This window comes from Astatotilapia calliptera, chromosome 20 (genome assembly GCF_900246225.1).
Source record: "Astatotilapia calliptera chromosome 20, fAstCal1.2, whole genome shotgun sequence".
NCBI classification, from domain to species: Eukaryota; Metazoa; Chordata; class Actinopteri; order Cichliformes; family Cichlidae; genus Astatotilapia; species Astatotilapia calliptera.
In genome coordinates, this window is record NC_039321.1 from 7,426,648 (window position 1) to 7,441,412 (window position 14,765).

The 14,765-nt window shown below is 38.4% G+C and overlaps 1 protein-coding gene across 4 annotated transcripts; it reads right to left on the reverse strand.

Moving 5' to 3' along the window:
• Positions 1 to 316: 316 nt before the first annotated feature.
• ptpn22 (protein tyrosine phosphatase non-receptor type 22) lies at positions 317 to 14,733 on the reverse strand. Of its 4 annotated transcripts, XM_026154656.1 has the most exons (29): positions 14,586 to 14,733; positions 14,153 to 14,239; positions 13,868 to 13,871; positions 13,202 to 13,316; positions 11,857 to 11,965; positions 11,428 to 11,504; positions 10,949 to 11,044; positions 10,699 to 10,737; positions 10,459 to 10,530; positions 9,433 to 9,492; positions 9,147 to 9,289; positions 7,371 to 7,437; positions 7,193 to 7,270; positions 6,926 to 7,012; positions 6,001 to 6,508; positions 5,839 to 5,925; positions 5,668 to 5,742; positions 5,393 to 5,464; positions 5,116 to 5,264; positions 3,121 to 3,148; positions 2,872 to 2,955; positions 2,669 to 2,737; positions 2,427 to 2,560; positions 2,265 to 2,292; positions 1,742 to 1,828; positions 1,430 to 1,533; positions 1,306 to 1,336; positions 1,141 to 1,221; positions 317 to 1,059 (listed from the first exon to the last, which is right to left on the reverse strand). In XM_026154656.1, exons 4-29 carry the CDS (start codon positions 13,301 to 13,303, stop codon positions 998 to 1,000), a joined length of 2,529 nt encoding a protein of 842 aa, XP_026010441.1. In that variant the 5' UTR covers positions 13,304 to 13,316; positions 13,868 to 13,871; positions 14,153 to 14,239; positions 14,586 to 14,733; the 3' UTR covers positions 317 to 997. The 4 variants fall into 4 exon arrangements, with proteins under 4 accessions (XP_026010441.1, XP_026010443.1, XP_026010440.1 ...); XM_026154658.1 differs by lacking the exon at positions 13,868 to 13,871 and having other exon boundaries at positions 1,742 to 1,804; positions 14,586 to 14,731; XM_026154655.1 differs by lacking the exon at positions 13,868 to 13,871 and having other exon boundaries at positions 14,586 to 14,652.
• Between the last annotated feature and the right edge of the window lie 32 nt (positions 14,734 to 14,765).

The following is a 14,765-nucleotide window of genomic DNA, read 5'->3' on the forward strand; positions in this document are numbered from 1 at the left end:
TTGCTCACATGATCCTTTTACATTTGCATGATATCCAAAAGCAAATAATAATAGCATCATCGTTTTAGAAGATTAGGCCTTTCATATCCCAAACTAGGAGAAAAATGACTTCTTTTTTTGTCAGAAATGTGGCTTTCACGTGGTCTTAACTTAATAAATTGATGTAGAAAAAAAACCCACCCCATCACAGCCCTGTCATATCAGGGTTTTGTCATTTCATGTCGCGATGCTCTGTGTGCCAGAAACATGGTTTTCTGTTGTTTGTAATGTGATCTCGTCTTGTTAAACAAGAGGGAAAAAACACAATTAGAATGCATACTGTCAATATTTTTTAATAAATAATTTGTGTGTAACCAGTGTATGTAATATAGTTAAGCTTTACAGTTGCAACATATGCATATTAAATATGCATATTCAATGGTCCATTAACTGGACATGTCTTTTAAGGTGGTGTTAGTAGTTTTTAAAACATTTAAAAACTGCAGGTGGTCATGTCAAATATGGCAAACCGACATTGAGTATTGAGCTCTATTTCACAGAAAAAGTCAAGTAATGAACACAAAGTAGCATACCCGTTTCATGTTATGCTGAAAGCATAAAGGCACATATCAAAATATATTTCTTGCATGCCAGATTTGACAGCATTGCTTTGAGCTTTAATGCAAGAAGTGTTAAAACTTCTCACTGCTTACTTCTGCACACAAGTTATTCTAATGACTAGCATTCCTGAGTTTGAACTTTCAAGTCATTCATCTTAGTGGCTGTCCATGTTTTTCTTTTAAAGCTACTGTTTTTTAATTAAAATCCATTTTTGTTCATAAATCGTACGTAACATATTCAGAGCAGGTACCAAGACTCTCCTGTTGGGGGTGCTCTAGTGCTGGTGCTTGTTTGATCGCCACTTAGTCCTGAGGCAATGAGACGAATCTTCTAGCAATGCAATGTGTCACTGTGACCATCATAAAAAACGCTTCTACTTTTTATGTTTCCAGAGAAGTCAGACCCAAGTGTCAGGATATTTCCTGGGGCCTTTCGGCTTTCCAAAACGGTTTCCAAATCCTGCGGGTGATAAAAATGATGTTATAATGTATTATGTGATACTGAAATACATATGATTGGTTACAGTATATGTAGGCCTACCAAACTTGAACACTGAAAAAACACTGCATGGTTGAGATGACGCTCCAGGTTGAGTAGGAGGCATTGGAGGGGCAGTTTTTGCTAAGGATATGAGAATTTACAGATCTATTAGTTTAAGCTTTCTGATATCAGGACCATATCAAAGTTTTATCTTAGCATACTTACGTCTTTGTTTGTGTTTAAAAAACCTTAGACTCTAGGCAAAGGAAACAAAAACACAAATTAGAGCCGATATCCTTTCAAATATCCCTGAAACGTGCAACTATGTACTTGTATAGTTTACGTTTACCTTCGTTCTACTCATGGCCTTTTCGCTGTTTTTGTCTGATTTGTTTTCTGATTTCTCGTTGTTCAGGGAGGCTCTGCGGTTCACATCACAGTGTTCCGCTTGAGCTGATTAACACAGAAACAGAAAGAAAATGAAATAATTTGTGTTTGAAATTTCACCAAGCGCGACCTCTAACGCGATCTGCTTTTCACATCAAGAATAATCCCTATGTTGTGAAGTCTTATAGCAAAGCACTTGGTACACAGGTCTTCTAATAACAGTGTGTGTGAGAGAGGCTACTGTGTATTTTGTTTAATGCCTGAACCAACTCACCACTTCCTCCTTCAGCTACAAACACAGTAGGTGGAGCGATCGGCTGAACTACAGTTGGGGGCTCTGCAGTGGAAACACAATGATAAACTACACCCAGCACATAAAGAAGCATTTAGATTAATCATGAATAAAACAAGTAGCAATTTAAAAGTCAAGCTTTCATCACTTGTTTTATCATATCATGCCTCCCAGTGTACGCCAACATTTTCAAAGCAACAAACAAACTTTTGACACCATTTAAAATCATCAAACAGTATTTTTTATGTAACAGTAAGTAAAACAGTTTGGTCACTGGACTAAACCGATTAAAATCCAAACTTGTTATAGTCTATAGTTTCTGTTCCTAACTTTGAAACAGTCTTAATAAGAGCTCTGTGTATATGCAAAAGCCACTGCTCACTAGAAACCACAAAAAGCTTATGATTATGATCAAATATTGCTATTTATACCCTTTCAATGGAAAATCGCTTAATCTCACATCTAAAGAGGGGGGTATCATCAATCATTGAACTGAACAACCTACCTTGTCTTGAACTTTTAGGTCGAACACTCTGTGGGGAAGTGTTTAAAAACAAAAATGTTAAATGTCTTATGGAACTTATCATTTTAATCACTGTTTTGCTTGTTTGCTGTCTTATTTAGAACAGCGTGTTCTATTGCCTTGGAGCTATTTTACCACCATTACCTTGCTCCTGCTCATGACAGCATCGTGGAAATTCTTGGGCTGAGAAGTGCCATCCCACTCAGATGATATACCCACCCTTGTTGAGGGGTGCGCTATTTCTAACGGTTGTGGGAAAATGGCGGTTGGCTCAAGAACTAAACAAACAAAAAAACAAATAAAAAAAAACCCATAGACATCGAGTACTGCTGTTCAAATAAACAGCTGTAGCTATCGCTGCTATAAGCAGGTGATGGTATACTCACTTTCTTCCGTGGCGAGGATGAAGGATTGTCGAGTTCTCTCTGGAAGGGGAGGTGTCAGACTGCGCTCGGCTGCACAATCAAATACAACCAACCGTAAACTTTTACATTTCTTATTAGGTAACAGTTGCCTCATTCACTGTTTTGCATGCAAGTGTTTTACTCTAAAACAAGACTTGAAGGCAAACATCAAAGCTAGATCGTACCTTTGGCAGGCTGTGGGGGAGATAGCGGCTCCACAGACGGAGAGTAAGTACAGTTTGAAGAAAGGTCAGGATCATTTACTGGTCCTACAGTACAAAAAAGCAATGCTATATAAATCATCGCAATGCACATGTAGAAATATCCTGCTAATTGTGAGAATTTATGAAAATGTAAAATTTTTTTTTTTAAATCGTTGTAGAATTTTATATAGGTATAGTTTATTACACTGTTAATAATAACTAAAATCTTACCTGTGAAGGTCATTTTCACTTTTAGACTCTACAAGAAAGAAAAGTGACCCACGGTTATCTATATCTACATCTCAGAAATATTTCCAAAACAGTATACATTAATTTCAGTTTTATTTTAGATCATGAAATCTAACATTAACTGTCGCTAAATGACTACGTTAATTATAATGACCTTTTAAATATTTTTAACTCCTCTTTCTCTCCTTGCAAGCAAAAGTTTGTTCGCAGAACTAAAAGGAAGCAAAAGGGAAACTACACAACCACTAACCATGTACAAACACAACAGGGATAATACTCAGCAAGGCATTTATTCTTACTACATCTAAACAGTTACCGCTATTGTTTTGTAAGGGAAATGGTTTTGAAAACGGTAGTGAATCAACAACGTGAGTTATCACAAACCTTGACGTGTGTCATTGTGACATTTCTGGGTGTGACATTGCACCCACATGTTCTGGGATGCACATAATTACTAATAACTACTGTAAATGAGTAAAATGAATAACACATACAAACTGATTCCAGACCCGATTCCAGAAAAGCAGTAAATGAAAACAGAAATTAAGATTAAGTAAATCTCATGAAGTCATATTTTATTTGCAACAGAACACAGAAAACATTTTAAATGTTTAAACTGAGAAACCGTCCCACTTTGGGAAAAACTATTAGCTCATTTTGAATTTGATTGTAGCAACATGTATAAATAAACTGGTAACCAGCAACAAAAGGCAGGAAAAACAAGAGGTACTAAAAAAAACACAGTAGACAATTGTACAAATAAGTCATCACTGTTGCTAAGATCACTTAGCAACAGTCAGTACCATGACTTGGAGGAAAAAGGAGCATCTTTTAGAGGCAGAATGAAAGATGGCAAGAGGCTCGCCAATCTGCAAACAACTGTATCTACAAGCACATTCATAATGTTGCTCAGTGTAAAATTGTATAAATATTTCATCACCAAGAGCGTGCAAGGGACAAGGCTGAAAATCAACATTGGATGCCCTCGGGTGGCACTGCATTGAAAACATGAATGGTTTTGTCACGGAAATCGCTGCATGGACTTAGGAACACAAAAATCAGTCTGTGAACACAGTTTACCACACCATGCACAAGTACTTGTTAAAACTCAATCATGCAAAGAATAAGATGCACACATGATCTAGAAAGGCCACCATCCTTTTAAACCAAAGCTCATTTAAAAGGCAATGTGGAAAACTGTAAATTTGAAATTCTTTCTGGAGAGCATGGATGCCGTTTCCTCTGAACTAAAGAGAAGTGGCACCACGTCGCTTGTTATCAGCACTCGGTTCAAAAGCCTGTGTCTCTGATGGTACAGGGGTGCATTATTGCCTATGTAATCGGCAGTTTGCACGTCTGCAAAGGCACCATCATGGCTGAAAGGTGCATGCAACCCCATCCCAACATTTTTGAGACATGTTGCTGCAATCAAATTCAAAATGAGCCAGTCTTTTTCTTCAAATGTTTGTCTTGATTTGTTTTCTGTTTTCTACTGTGAATAAATTATGTGATTCTGAGTTTTGCAGACCATTGCATTCTGTTCTTATTTGTACTTTACACAGTGTCCCAACCTTTTACGACTGTGTTTGTTGAAGCTGCAAAGCCTCGTGAGCGAGAAACCCAAAAACCAGTTATCAGTCTGGTGACTGAGAATAACCGCAGTCAAGAGTAAGAGCTATTATTTATTTTAAGCTCTGCATGTATTTCGAATAATATAAAAATTTGACAATGTCTATAAGTCTCAGGTTTGGTTAGAACGACCAGTTCCTTAATTTGCTGCAGCGCAACACTAGAGATAAGCGAGATAACCTCCTGCAACATGTTTTGTTTATAGATCACGATGACTAATACAAGAAAGCTGCTTAAGTAACCGGTAGATTGATTATATATTTAATGGACTGTTGATTCTTTCTTTTTCTATTTCTCAGCATTACTGACACATTTTGCAGGAATTCTGTCTAGAGAATTCTTTCTTACCTTACTCCTCTCAAAAGATTTCCTCTCATTCTGAAATGTAGTGGCTCCAAGATTTGAGTTGCCAAACCATTCTGAAGACATTCCTATTACATTCAGGTTCACCGCTGGTGCGACTGCTGGTATGACCTCTAATTTCTGCTCCACGGGAGCTGAAAAGCCAAAATAAGCAATTTCATTAATCAATTGTCTTTTTATGAAAACTGAAATACCTGAAAAAGCTTTTTCATTTTTTAAAATTACTGTTTCATCATTGAGATTTCTGAGATTATAAAGTTACCCTGATCAATAGCCAGCTCAAAAGATTCAGGGGTTCTTTCTGGAAGTGGGGGTGCAGGTGAGGGGGGACTGCCTGGAAGTAAGGAAAAGTATCATAGTGTATCAATAATAGTGCACTTGCTGAATAACATGATTGCAATATGAAGGATTTTGATCAAATAAGATCTTATTGCAAGTGCTCAGTAAACGGTTGATGCATTGGAAACTGTGTGTAATATGTTGCAGACATCTACATACTTAATAGTCTCATTTTATTTTCCAGTTACGTGTTCTTACCACTAATTTCTGTAAGTGCATCAGCAGCAGCATCGTGTGGAATAACTAATAACCTTTCAAAAGGGTCAGATACCTCTGAAAGACAAAATTGCAACATGTTGCATCATTTAAGTAAGCATCCCTTAAGCTAACAGCTCATATTCCAGATGTATGTTCACTATGGGCCCTAACCTGTATCCACAGCCAGCATGTAGGATTCTGGGGTTCGTTCAGGTAGTGGAGGAGGGTCTTCTCCAGAAGTACAGACTTCACCGGTGTCTGCAAAAACAGAAAAATCAGCTGCTATTTGTTGCTCATCTTGAAACTAACACATGCACAGGCACTAGCACTGACCTGAAGCAGGTGAGTTGGCCTCCAGAGTGTGGTCATTCAAAAATAATGAGGGTGCACTGAAAAGAGGGCTAAATGTCCATTCTGTGGTCTCCTCAGCAGCACCCGTGTGTCCCCCATCTGATGACGGAGAACTCAAACCAGTGTCAAAGTAGGGGTCCTCCACCATTGAACAAATGGCTGCTGCTAGATCTGGTGAGGGCTGACGGATCAGTGACGGTACACTATCACTCTCTGCAACCAATTCTTCTTCTGCTGAAGGAATTCTCTGATTTGCATGCACCATCCAGGGTACTTCATTCAGGTCCTGGGGAACTGACTCAGGAGAGGTCTGGAACAGAGGCCATTGTTGCTGGTCTTTGTGCATGTCCTTGGCGTTCAAGAAAAGTAGGTTTTCTGAAGAAGCCAAAGGACTGTTGTACTGTGGTAGGAAGGCCCGTTCCTCGTCAAGCAGATGCTGAAATTGTGGCAGAAAACCAGACTCCTCACCTGGGATAAAGATCTCAGAGACCTTTAAGAGGAGTATGAGTTGCATCAAGAATAGATTATTGATTATAATTTGCATGTAAATTCAGTATGCTTGTAAAATATGAATGTTCTCAGCTCCGTTTAATATTTTGCTTAACAGTAAATAAAAGAAGTGTACAGCAGCAGTTTCAACAGAGCACAGAGGTGTCACTGCCTTCTTAGTTAATTTTCAAATCTGCCAGTTTGATGATTTTCCGCTTTGATCATGTGACTAGATTCTATTTTAATGTTGCTGAAACCACAAGAAAGCCTGCCACATCTACTGTTTCTGTTTTACAGATTCAGATGGCTGTGCGTTTCGGTATGCGTTGATGAAGCACACAACCAAAACCATGTCGTCTCTGCTTCTAGCTAGTCTCTGTCTAAGCTCACTAACAATAATAAATCTCTGGTTACTTACCTCGTTTTGGAAAGTCTGTTCATCTACAGACTGCAAATATCTCTGAAATAGTAACTTGATGGTTCTGTAGACAAGGTCATATTGTTCCTGAGATTAAACAACAAGAATTTGTTCTGTTAGGTAGCATAACTTTGGGGCACGATTCACGAAACAAAACTGACATTAACTGGCATTACTGTTATATAAATTGCTTGAAATTTGTTTCTGTTGATTGGAAGACTTGTTAGATGTGATGGTTTGCATTATATTAAAAAAAACATCAGGTACCTTGGTTTGAACTAAAGATGGCCTCTGGGTTCTCATGCTTTGAACTAAATTGTAGATGCTGAAATCTGAAGTGATCATCTATAAACGAGCACACAAAAGTAATGGAAAGGTTGGCAATTTTACAGTTAAACGCATCTGTCGTACAAAATGTACAGCAAGGCAGAGAAGAATAGCTAACCTGTTTCTTTAGGAGGTTCCAGGTATAATCAATGACACACAAGGCTCCTGTTCTACCACAGCCAGCACTGCAAATACACAACAGAAAAACGTCACATTTTTCAGACATTTGCAGTATAACTGCCCATATGCTTCTTCAACTATGCTATACTTGCCCTACATATATGTAGCATAGCTGAAGAAGGCATTAGGTACGATGGTACATCTAATGGCTAAACCACAACCACTGCAGCAATGTCTGTAACTATTCACAGCTTACGACTCCCCTCGTCAGCTGAATTAAGTACAAAACTCTTTCTCAGGACAAGAAAACCAATGAAAACTGGCGCAATGAAAAAATAAAACTTTAATGATAGTTTTAGCAACCATGTTGTGGTGACCTGTCACAGATGTGGGGTGGCTTCGTGATATGTAGGTTAGGTTATATCTGCTACAAACTCAACAGTACATGGCTGACTCATCATGAGGAGTGTCATGGTTTCACATGTTAATAGTTTCTGAACAGTTTAGTTAAGCATAAGCATATAAAAAATATAATATGTATTTATGTAAAAAAAAAAAACAATCAGTATGTGACAAAGTAACAGTATGTGACAAATCTATACTTGTTTGTGTTTCCTCAGAGGGAAAGTATGATGCAGAACTGGAAACAAAATGATACAAACTTTCTACACAACTGACAAGCTCACACAGGTGCAATCCCACATGCCCCAAGGTTTTCTATTTGGACTTATCTAAGTCACAAGCTCTTGCTTTAGCCATAGTGTAAGTGCTGGAAAATTTTAGGGGGAAATGTATACATATATACTTTACAACCCAGTGGGGTTTTGGCCAACCACCTACAAACATTTCCTGTTAAAAGAATAGCGTCTAACCTCGAAGCCATATTGCTGGGGACCTGTACACGTTGCCCACAAGCAGTACAAACTCGATCACAACCAAAAGCACAGTTCTCCTTTGATCTGCTTTTTTTCTTTAACATGTTAGAAAGGAGCGATGGCATTTCATACAGTGTGGTAGTTTCTGCTCGTGCGTGTACTGATCAGATAACAAAGCGATGTTCAGAAATATAAGTAAAGAATAAAAGAGTGACAACAACCTCAATTTCTATAATGGCTTCATGCTTTACTTTAAAAAAAATAAAAAAATAAAAAAATCGCACGCGAACTTTCAAACTATTTAAAACAAAAACAACGTACAAGAATAAAAGAGTCACGTTTTCATTTACCTGAAATATTTTTTCACATGTAGTTTCATTTTTAGTTGAAATCAATTGAATTATTTCTTGAATCCAGTTAAAAGAAATACTTTGAAATACTTGAGAGAAGACCAACACCATATTCTGATTTCTTTGCATTAAAAAGCAACGCAATCTAATTTACATTATATTTAGAAAATCAATCGCTACAAAAATTGACCCCAAGCTGGTGATTCAAGTTGTCCTGAGTGACAGGATGTGAAATTTAAGCATGTGAAACCAACAGTGACAAAAGCCTCCTTTCAGTTGGACCGGTGCACCTTTTACTTTAAAGGTTGAGCTGTGTACATTCTGATTCATTTCTGGTTTCGCTAAACAGCATCAAGAACATTTTTCTTAAGAACGATGAACAGAGCTTCCAACAATATAAGCATTACCTATTAAAAAATAAAGATCAGCTTTGCAGCTCATTTTTGAGCAAGACAATCCACTTCACTCATATGTTAACAGGATGTATATTTTGCCTTAACACCTAACTCCAGCCATGCAGTAAGTTCAAGTTCTATTCAAATGCCTGACCTGCAGTGAATGCAAATAGGGACGTCATCATGGGCTTGATAAGAGCGCATCTCATGCAACATGTCCAGAATGGGAGGGATGGAGTCCGGTACTCCGTGATCTGGCCAGTTGACATAGTGCAACTGTTTCAAGGTTCGGGAACTCTGAAAAAAATTCAAAGTATTGTACACATTTAGAATGCAAGCGTCTTTTTAGAGCACATTAAACTTCATAGTTATATTTTGGGGTTCAAACCCAACTGTCAAATACAACCACAAAAGTTAGGCTGGCTATAAACAGTGCTTACATTGTGATAGGTCAACCTTAGGGTCCTGGTCAGATAGTCTCCTTTGCTTTCTTCAGAGTCCTGCACAAAAAGTTTTTCTTTAACCTAAATTCTTGATCTTGCTGCTTACAAAATTATGGTAAAACAATGTAAGACTTTAAAAAAAACTATAATTAGGTATAGTGTATGTGCATGGCATACAGTACTGGTCAGTTTACAGAGATTCATCATGGGTGTGAACGGTAATTTGGGGCTTATTTGGGATTTTCACTAATCTCCACAGGCTCAAATTTATACATAAAAAGTCAAAAAATCCTTTAGCATAAAAAGAATTGGATTGACAGCACTGGTTGGATTGAACAATGCTCAGAACAATGCGAAGGTACAGTGAAAATCTATGGAGACCTGTAGATTTACACAAAATGGGAAAGTCTTTTTAAAAATTGTAACGAACCGAGTTTTACGTCGCCATGGACTGAGAGGCTGCTCACCAAGAAAAAAAGCCCTGCTCTAAAATTGACCCCTTAAATCTCAAGTGAAATTTACAGGTGCCCAAATAAACAAGCCAAAGGCCTTTGGCTTAGAAATTTTATGGTCAGACAAGACAAAGGTTAAGCCATTTGGCCACAATGACAAAAGCTGAGGTTTTTTAAATGTAATGATATCTAATTTGTGGAGTGTGGTTATAAGCTATGCTAAGAAACCAACCAATTTAAATCAACTCTACCAACTCTGTCAAGAAGAGTGGTCAAATATCCAACCAGAGTTATGCCAAGCTACAAAAAGCAAAGCAAATCTGGGTGAGGCGCGACTTGCTAAGGGACATTTAACCAAATATTAGTTGTATGTATTTGAGACCGTATGAATAATGTTGACCCTGTGTGGATTAGAGAAAATCCAATGTTGAGCAGCCAGTTTTTGTTTTGTAAAGTAGTTAAATATATTCAGTATAGCAAATACTATAGTATATATTCAGTATAAGTTTTTGCATCAGATCCATTAACCTATTCATCTTGAAAATATGAATAGAGAACAAAAAGTACTCACACAGTAAACTTTAAAAGGCTCACAAACGAACGGCTCCTCGTGTTTCTGTGGCCAGTAAACCTCACACTTTTTCTAAACACAAAAAATCAATCATACAAGTGTAACAAAAGTACTTTCAATTTAAACAATACATCAAACGATAATAGTTAACAAACTGACACCAGGCTGGTGTATAAACATACAAATATAGAGAAAATTCTGTATGGTGAGAAAAAAAGTGGAAAGCAGAGAGAAGTTTACCTTTCCCATCTCAAACTCTCGACAGGCCATCACGACAACCTAGAATCATGAAGATGTGTAAAAAAAAAAAAATCATAGATCTAAAAATAAATAAATAAAACATTTTTAAAAGATATGTGAACTGGGATGGGGATCTGTATTTCAGCTACTGTGGCCAAAGTCACAGCTCTTTTAATCTTAATTTAATTTTCAACTGAAGAAATAAAGCAAGTTGTGCTATCTTAAATGCACCTTGTGGTGTAGACCTTACCTCTATCTTGTATTCCCAAAGCATCCTCAAGAAGTCCACTACTGTGTGGGGCAGAGGACCCTGAGTAGCAATGTAAGCCCTGGAGTTTGATACTCCCTGCACACAAAACACAGTAGTTACATTTGCACAAACCATATTTCAGTCGGGACCCCCGTGGCCAAAAGAAACCTGTTATCTCTAATGCAGCAACTATTTGGCAGCATATACCTCCCTAGCCTTCCACTCACATATATTGGCAGAGAGAGCAGCAGCAAGACTCTGGCTCAGAATGTAGCAGAGATCAGTGCAACCACAGATAATGTTAAAAAGCTTCGAACAGCATAAAAAAGAGAAGCTGGGGTACAGTTGGTTTGTAAAGTGGCCAATCCACTGTGGCCAGGCTAAAGCAGCCTAAATAGTGCACTTACGTTGTTTGTCAATTAAATGTGTAGAAGCTGAGCCATCAGTGGATATAAGCTAAAAGGGACCTTGTTCTTTACCTTGAGGAAACTGGCGTTGATGTAGTCTGTGTCATTTTTTGATGTGACAAGAGTAAGCTTTACTCTGGTGTGGTCAACTACAAAAAGAAAAATATGTAGTTATGAATGTTGGAAAACCTAAAAAGATTCAGAGTGTGCTTTACGTTCTCACCTTGTGGCAAAAGAAATGAACAGAATTAGAATAAAATAAAGATGAAAATATAATAAAATATGTTAATGTTTGTAAGCTTTTCCTAGGATCTAGTCTACCTTGTCTAATTTAAATAAATATAAGAAACTTAAGTAGATATGTTGATGGAGCATTACATACTGTTTATATGGGGTTTTTTGGTCACTGGCACACTATAGGTAATCTAGAAGTATTCCTTTACAGTGTTAATGCAGAAAACTGTAAAACTGTTGTATTTTTATACATTTAAACAAGCTTACAGGGCAGAATGTCCTTGTATCGGTTCTTCTTGATGTTTTCCTGCTTTTCTGCTGTTTTGCTAGGATACGTCTTGTCCGTTCGGTACTTTGTTGACTGACTTTTCAACCTCTGAAAAACACAAAAAGAAATGTAAATGCGTTGCATTCATAAAGACTTTTCATCATAGTTCCTAGACGCTATCTAAATGCCAAAGAGCTATTTTTGTCATGTTTTGCTGATGTGTCATACTGAAACAACCTCCAAGCTACGGGTATCATGTAAATGCGTCTAAATTATATTTAATTAGCCAAAACAGCAGATGGGTAATATGAGTTTCATGGTAGTGTTTCCTGTGCATTTACTGGAAAAGCTCTTTTTTCATAGTGCAGATGCTTTAAGGTCATTAGCAACTGATAGAGGAGAGTGAATAAAAAGTGGGCATGTAACCAGCAAATTACATGTGACCAATGGCACATTGTCACATGTGGTCAGTTTTTATGTGATTCAGCCTCAGACGAAGAATCTGTGACTCATTCGAGCTCAAACTGACATGATGGCTGACAAACTGAGAGGACCTCGATTCTAAATCACCTAAGCGGAAGCTCGGACTCTCAAGTTAAACTCATGTTTGTGCTTGCAGGACTTGTTGAGACATTGGTCTTTTTGTTCTGAGGCCAGTTGAGGCAGATCTAAAAGAGTCTGCTAAAGGACTTGAAATACATCTGCACTTCTCTAACACTACAAAGTGCTTTTTGTCCTCAGAGGAAGTGATGCAATGGACTCTTTCCTCTGGAGTGGTTGGGGTGGCAGCAGTATGACAGCAGAGGGGCAGCATGTGAAGCACACAGTGCTGTCTTCAGGCACCGCCATGTCACTCATCACCATGGCAGCAGCCCACAGATGATGTCACCCTGGGGTTAACACTTCTCAGGCACAATTTAGTATGTTTGCGTGAGTGTGTTTCTCTCTGTGTGTGTGTGTGTGTGTGTGTGTGTGTGTGTGTGTGTGTGTGTGTGTGTGGTTGTTGTTGCTGCTAGTCGTCAGTCGTGTTACAGGACTTTTGCTTACACTTCTTCCTTGTTGTGCCTTTAGTGACAAGCATCAATACAAAGAGGAAGAATGAAAATGGCGTTGGAACCCTCCGAAAAATACCAGTGTGGTACTTCCCTCAGTGTGATGTCTTTTGTAAAAAACCTAAAAATCGGGAAGACTAAGAACTTTCAGTTTCGCCGTGCTTACTGTCAATATAAAAATACACCTTTTTTTAGCGTGTGAATGTGAAAACCCATCGAGAAATACAGCATGTCTTCTGGGTTGAGAATTTTTAGCTGTACTTAAACAAGAGGAACATTACTGTTAACTCACCACAAACTCCCCAGCAATGCCGTTAGGTGTCTCCTCAGCCGCAGCCTCCTGTCTTTCCAGGTCATCCAGGAAGCTTCTCAGAATCCTGACCTGCTGGTCCATAGCTGGATCTTCACTGTGTGGGATAGGGCAGTTTTCATAGGCATTTCATGGCACAAAGGTCCTTGTCCACAGGTCATGGATAGGCTTGCTAAGCTTGGGGACAGGACTGAGGCTGTTACGTTGCTCCGCTACAGAGCACTTCTGTATTGTAGCTCTCACATGAAGGAACTGGTGTAAGGGAACTTCTAAACTGTCTTACAGAATGTAAGAGGAAGCTAACAGGTTCTGTGGTCAGATTAAAAATATTGCCGCGCCCCCTGTGGGTTTCTCTCACAGGGTCCTAAAGTCACCCGGGTGTTCTATTGCATAAATATGTAGCAAAGGGGATGGTAGGGGAAAACAAACATATATTTATGCACATAAACAGTCAAAACAGGTGATCTTAATCAAAAGCAGTCTAGTCAGTTGTACAATATTTTAAATACACAAGCCAAGTGGAGGAGAAACGCATGTAGGGATAGAGCCTAAGACAGAAGAAAGAGGGAGCGCAAGTGTCAAAGATAATCACCCTTAGTTGCTCAGCAGTAATCCACTCAGAGCTTTGGGAAGTCTTCATGTACCTACCTTACTGTACAGCAGACATTTTTGTAATTGAAGTGAGACAGGATGATAAAAAAAATCTTGTGAATCTCAGCTAGCACAAATTCATGCAATTTGTTTAGTGGTTAAGCAACAATACTTTTAAATTCACAATGTGTGCATAAAAAGAGTAGTGGGAGGAGCTATGTTTTCAGGAACCACGGGCAATAACTCACCCGTTAAAGACTTCCCTTTCTTAAATATACATAAAAGCTCAGCGTTGAAAAGAGTGTGGCTTAAAAAATACAAATGAAAAAATGCATTACTTACCAAAGTGCTCCCGGGCGTGGATGTTGCCTCTTTTGTCAGTCAACCTTCAACTAATGCTTTTGTCCGGGGTGGCATCATGAAGAAGTTCTGACAGGACATTGCTACATTTAGCAGGTGCTGAGCGCCACATCAGTCGAATAGTGACATCTAGTGGCTTTGTAGTAAACTAATGGAGACATTCTGACACTCAACTGAATGTTACATTAGTCACCGGTTTACAGTATATATCGGGAAAATATAACTGGATAATATCAAAGCATCCAAGACAGACTAGCGAATAACAAAAGGTTAAAGGAAGATTTTTGCCATGTTTTTTCCAGTCATAAAGAATCAAGCATCTGCTGTGCAAATGTATTTCATGCTGCTCGTAATAATCAACAGCAGTGTCCGATAAACTATGATTAACTAGATTAAAGAAATGGGAATTTCTTACCAGGTAAAGTGAAGTGCAGCTCTTATGTGGGGAGGGTTCCCACTCTTTCACTTCTGTGTCACTAGTTAGTATTGCTGCATGTTACACTCGTGTTCAAGGCCTAGCATAGACGCAAAAACATTTATGTAACCCACAACGCACCTACAGGAAGCTAAGATCACCACAGTCCACCTCTACAGT

Bases quoted from the DNA above. Each gene is read 5' to 3' on its own strand.
- ptpn22 (XM_026154656.1), bottom strand. From the start codon at position 13,303: ATGGACCAGCAGGTCAGGATTCTGAGAAGCTTCCTGGATGACCTGGAA. The intron at 10,738-10,948 runs GTAAGGTCTACA...TCATGATTCTAG, and splicing joins TTTGGGAATACAAGATAGAG to GTTGTCGTGATGGCCTGTCG. The intron at 1,222-1,305 runs GTAAGTATGCTA...TCATATCCTTAG, and splicing joins TTTTAAACACAAACAAAGAC to CAAAAACTGCCCCTCCAATG.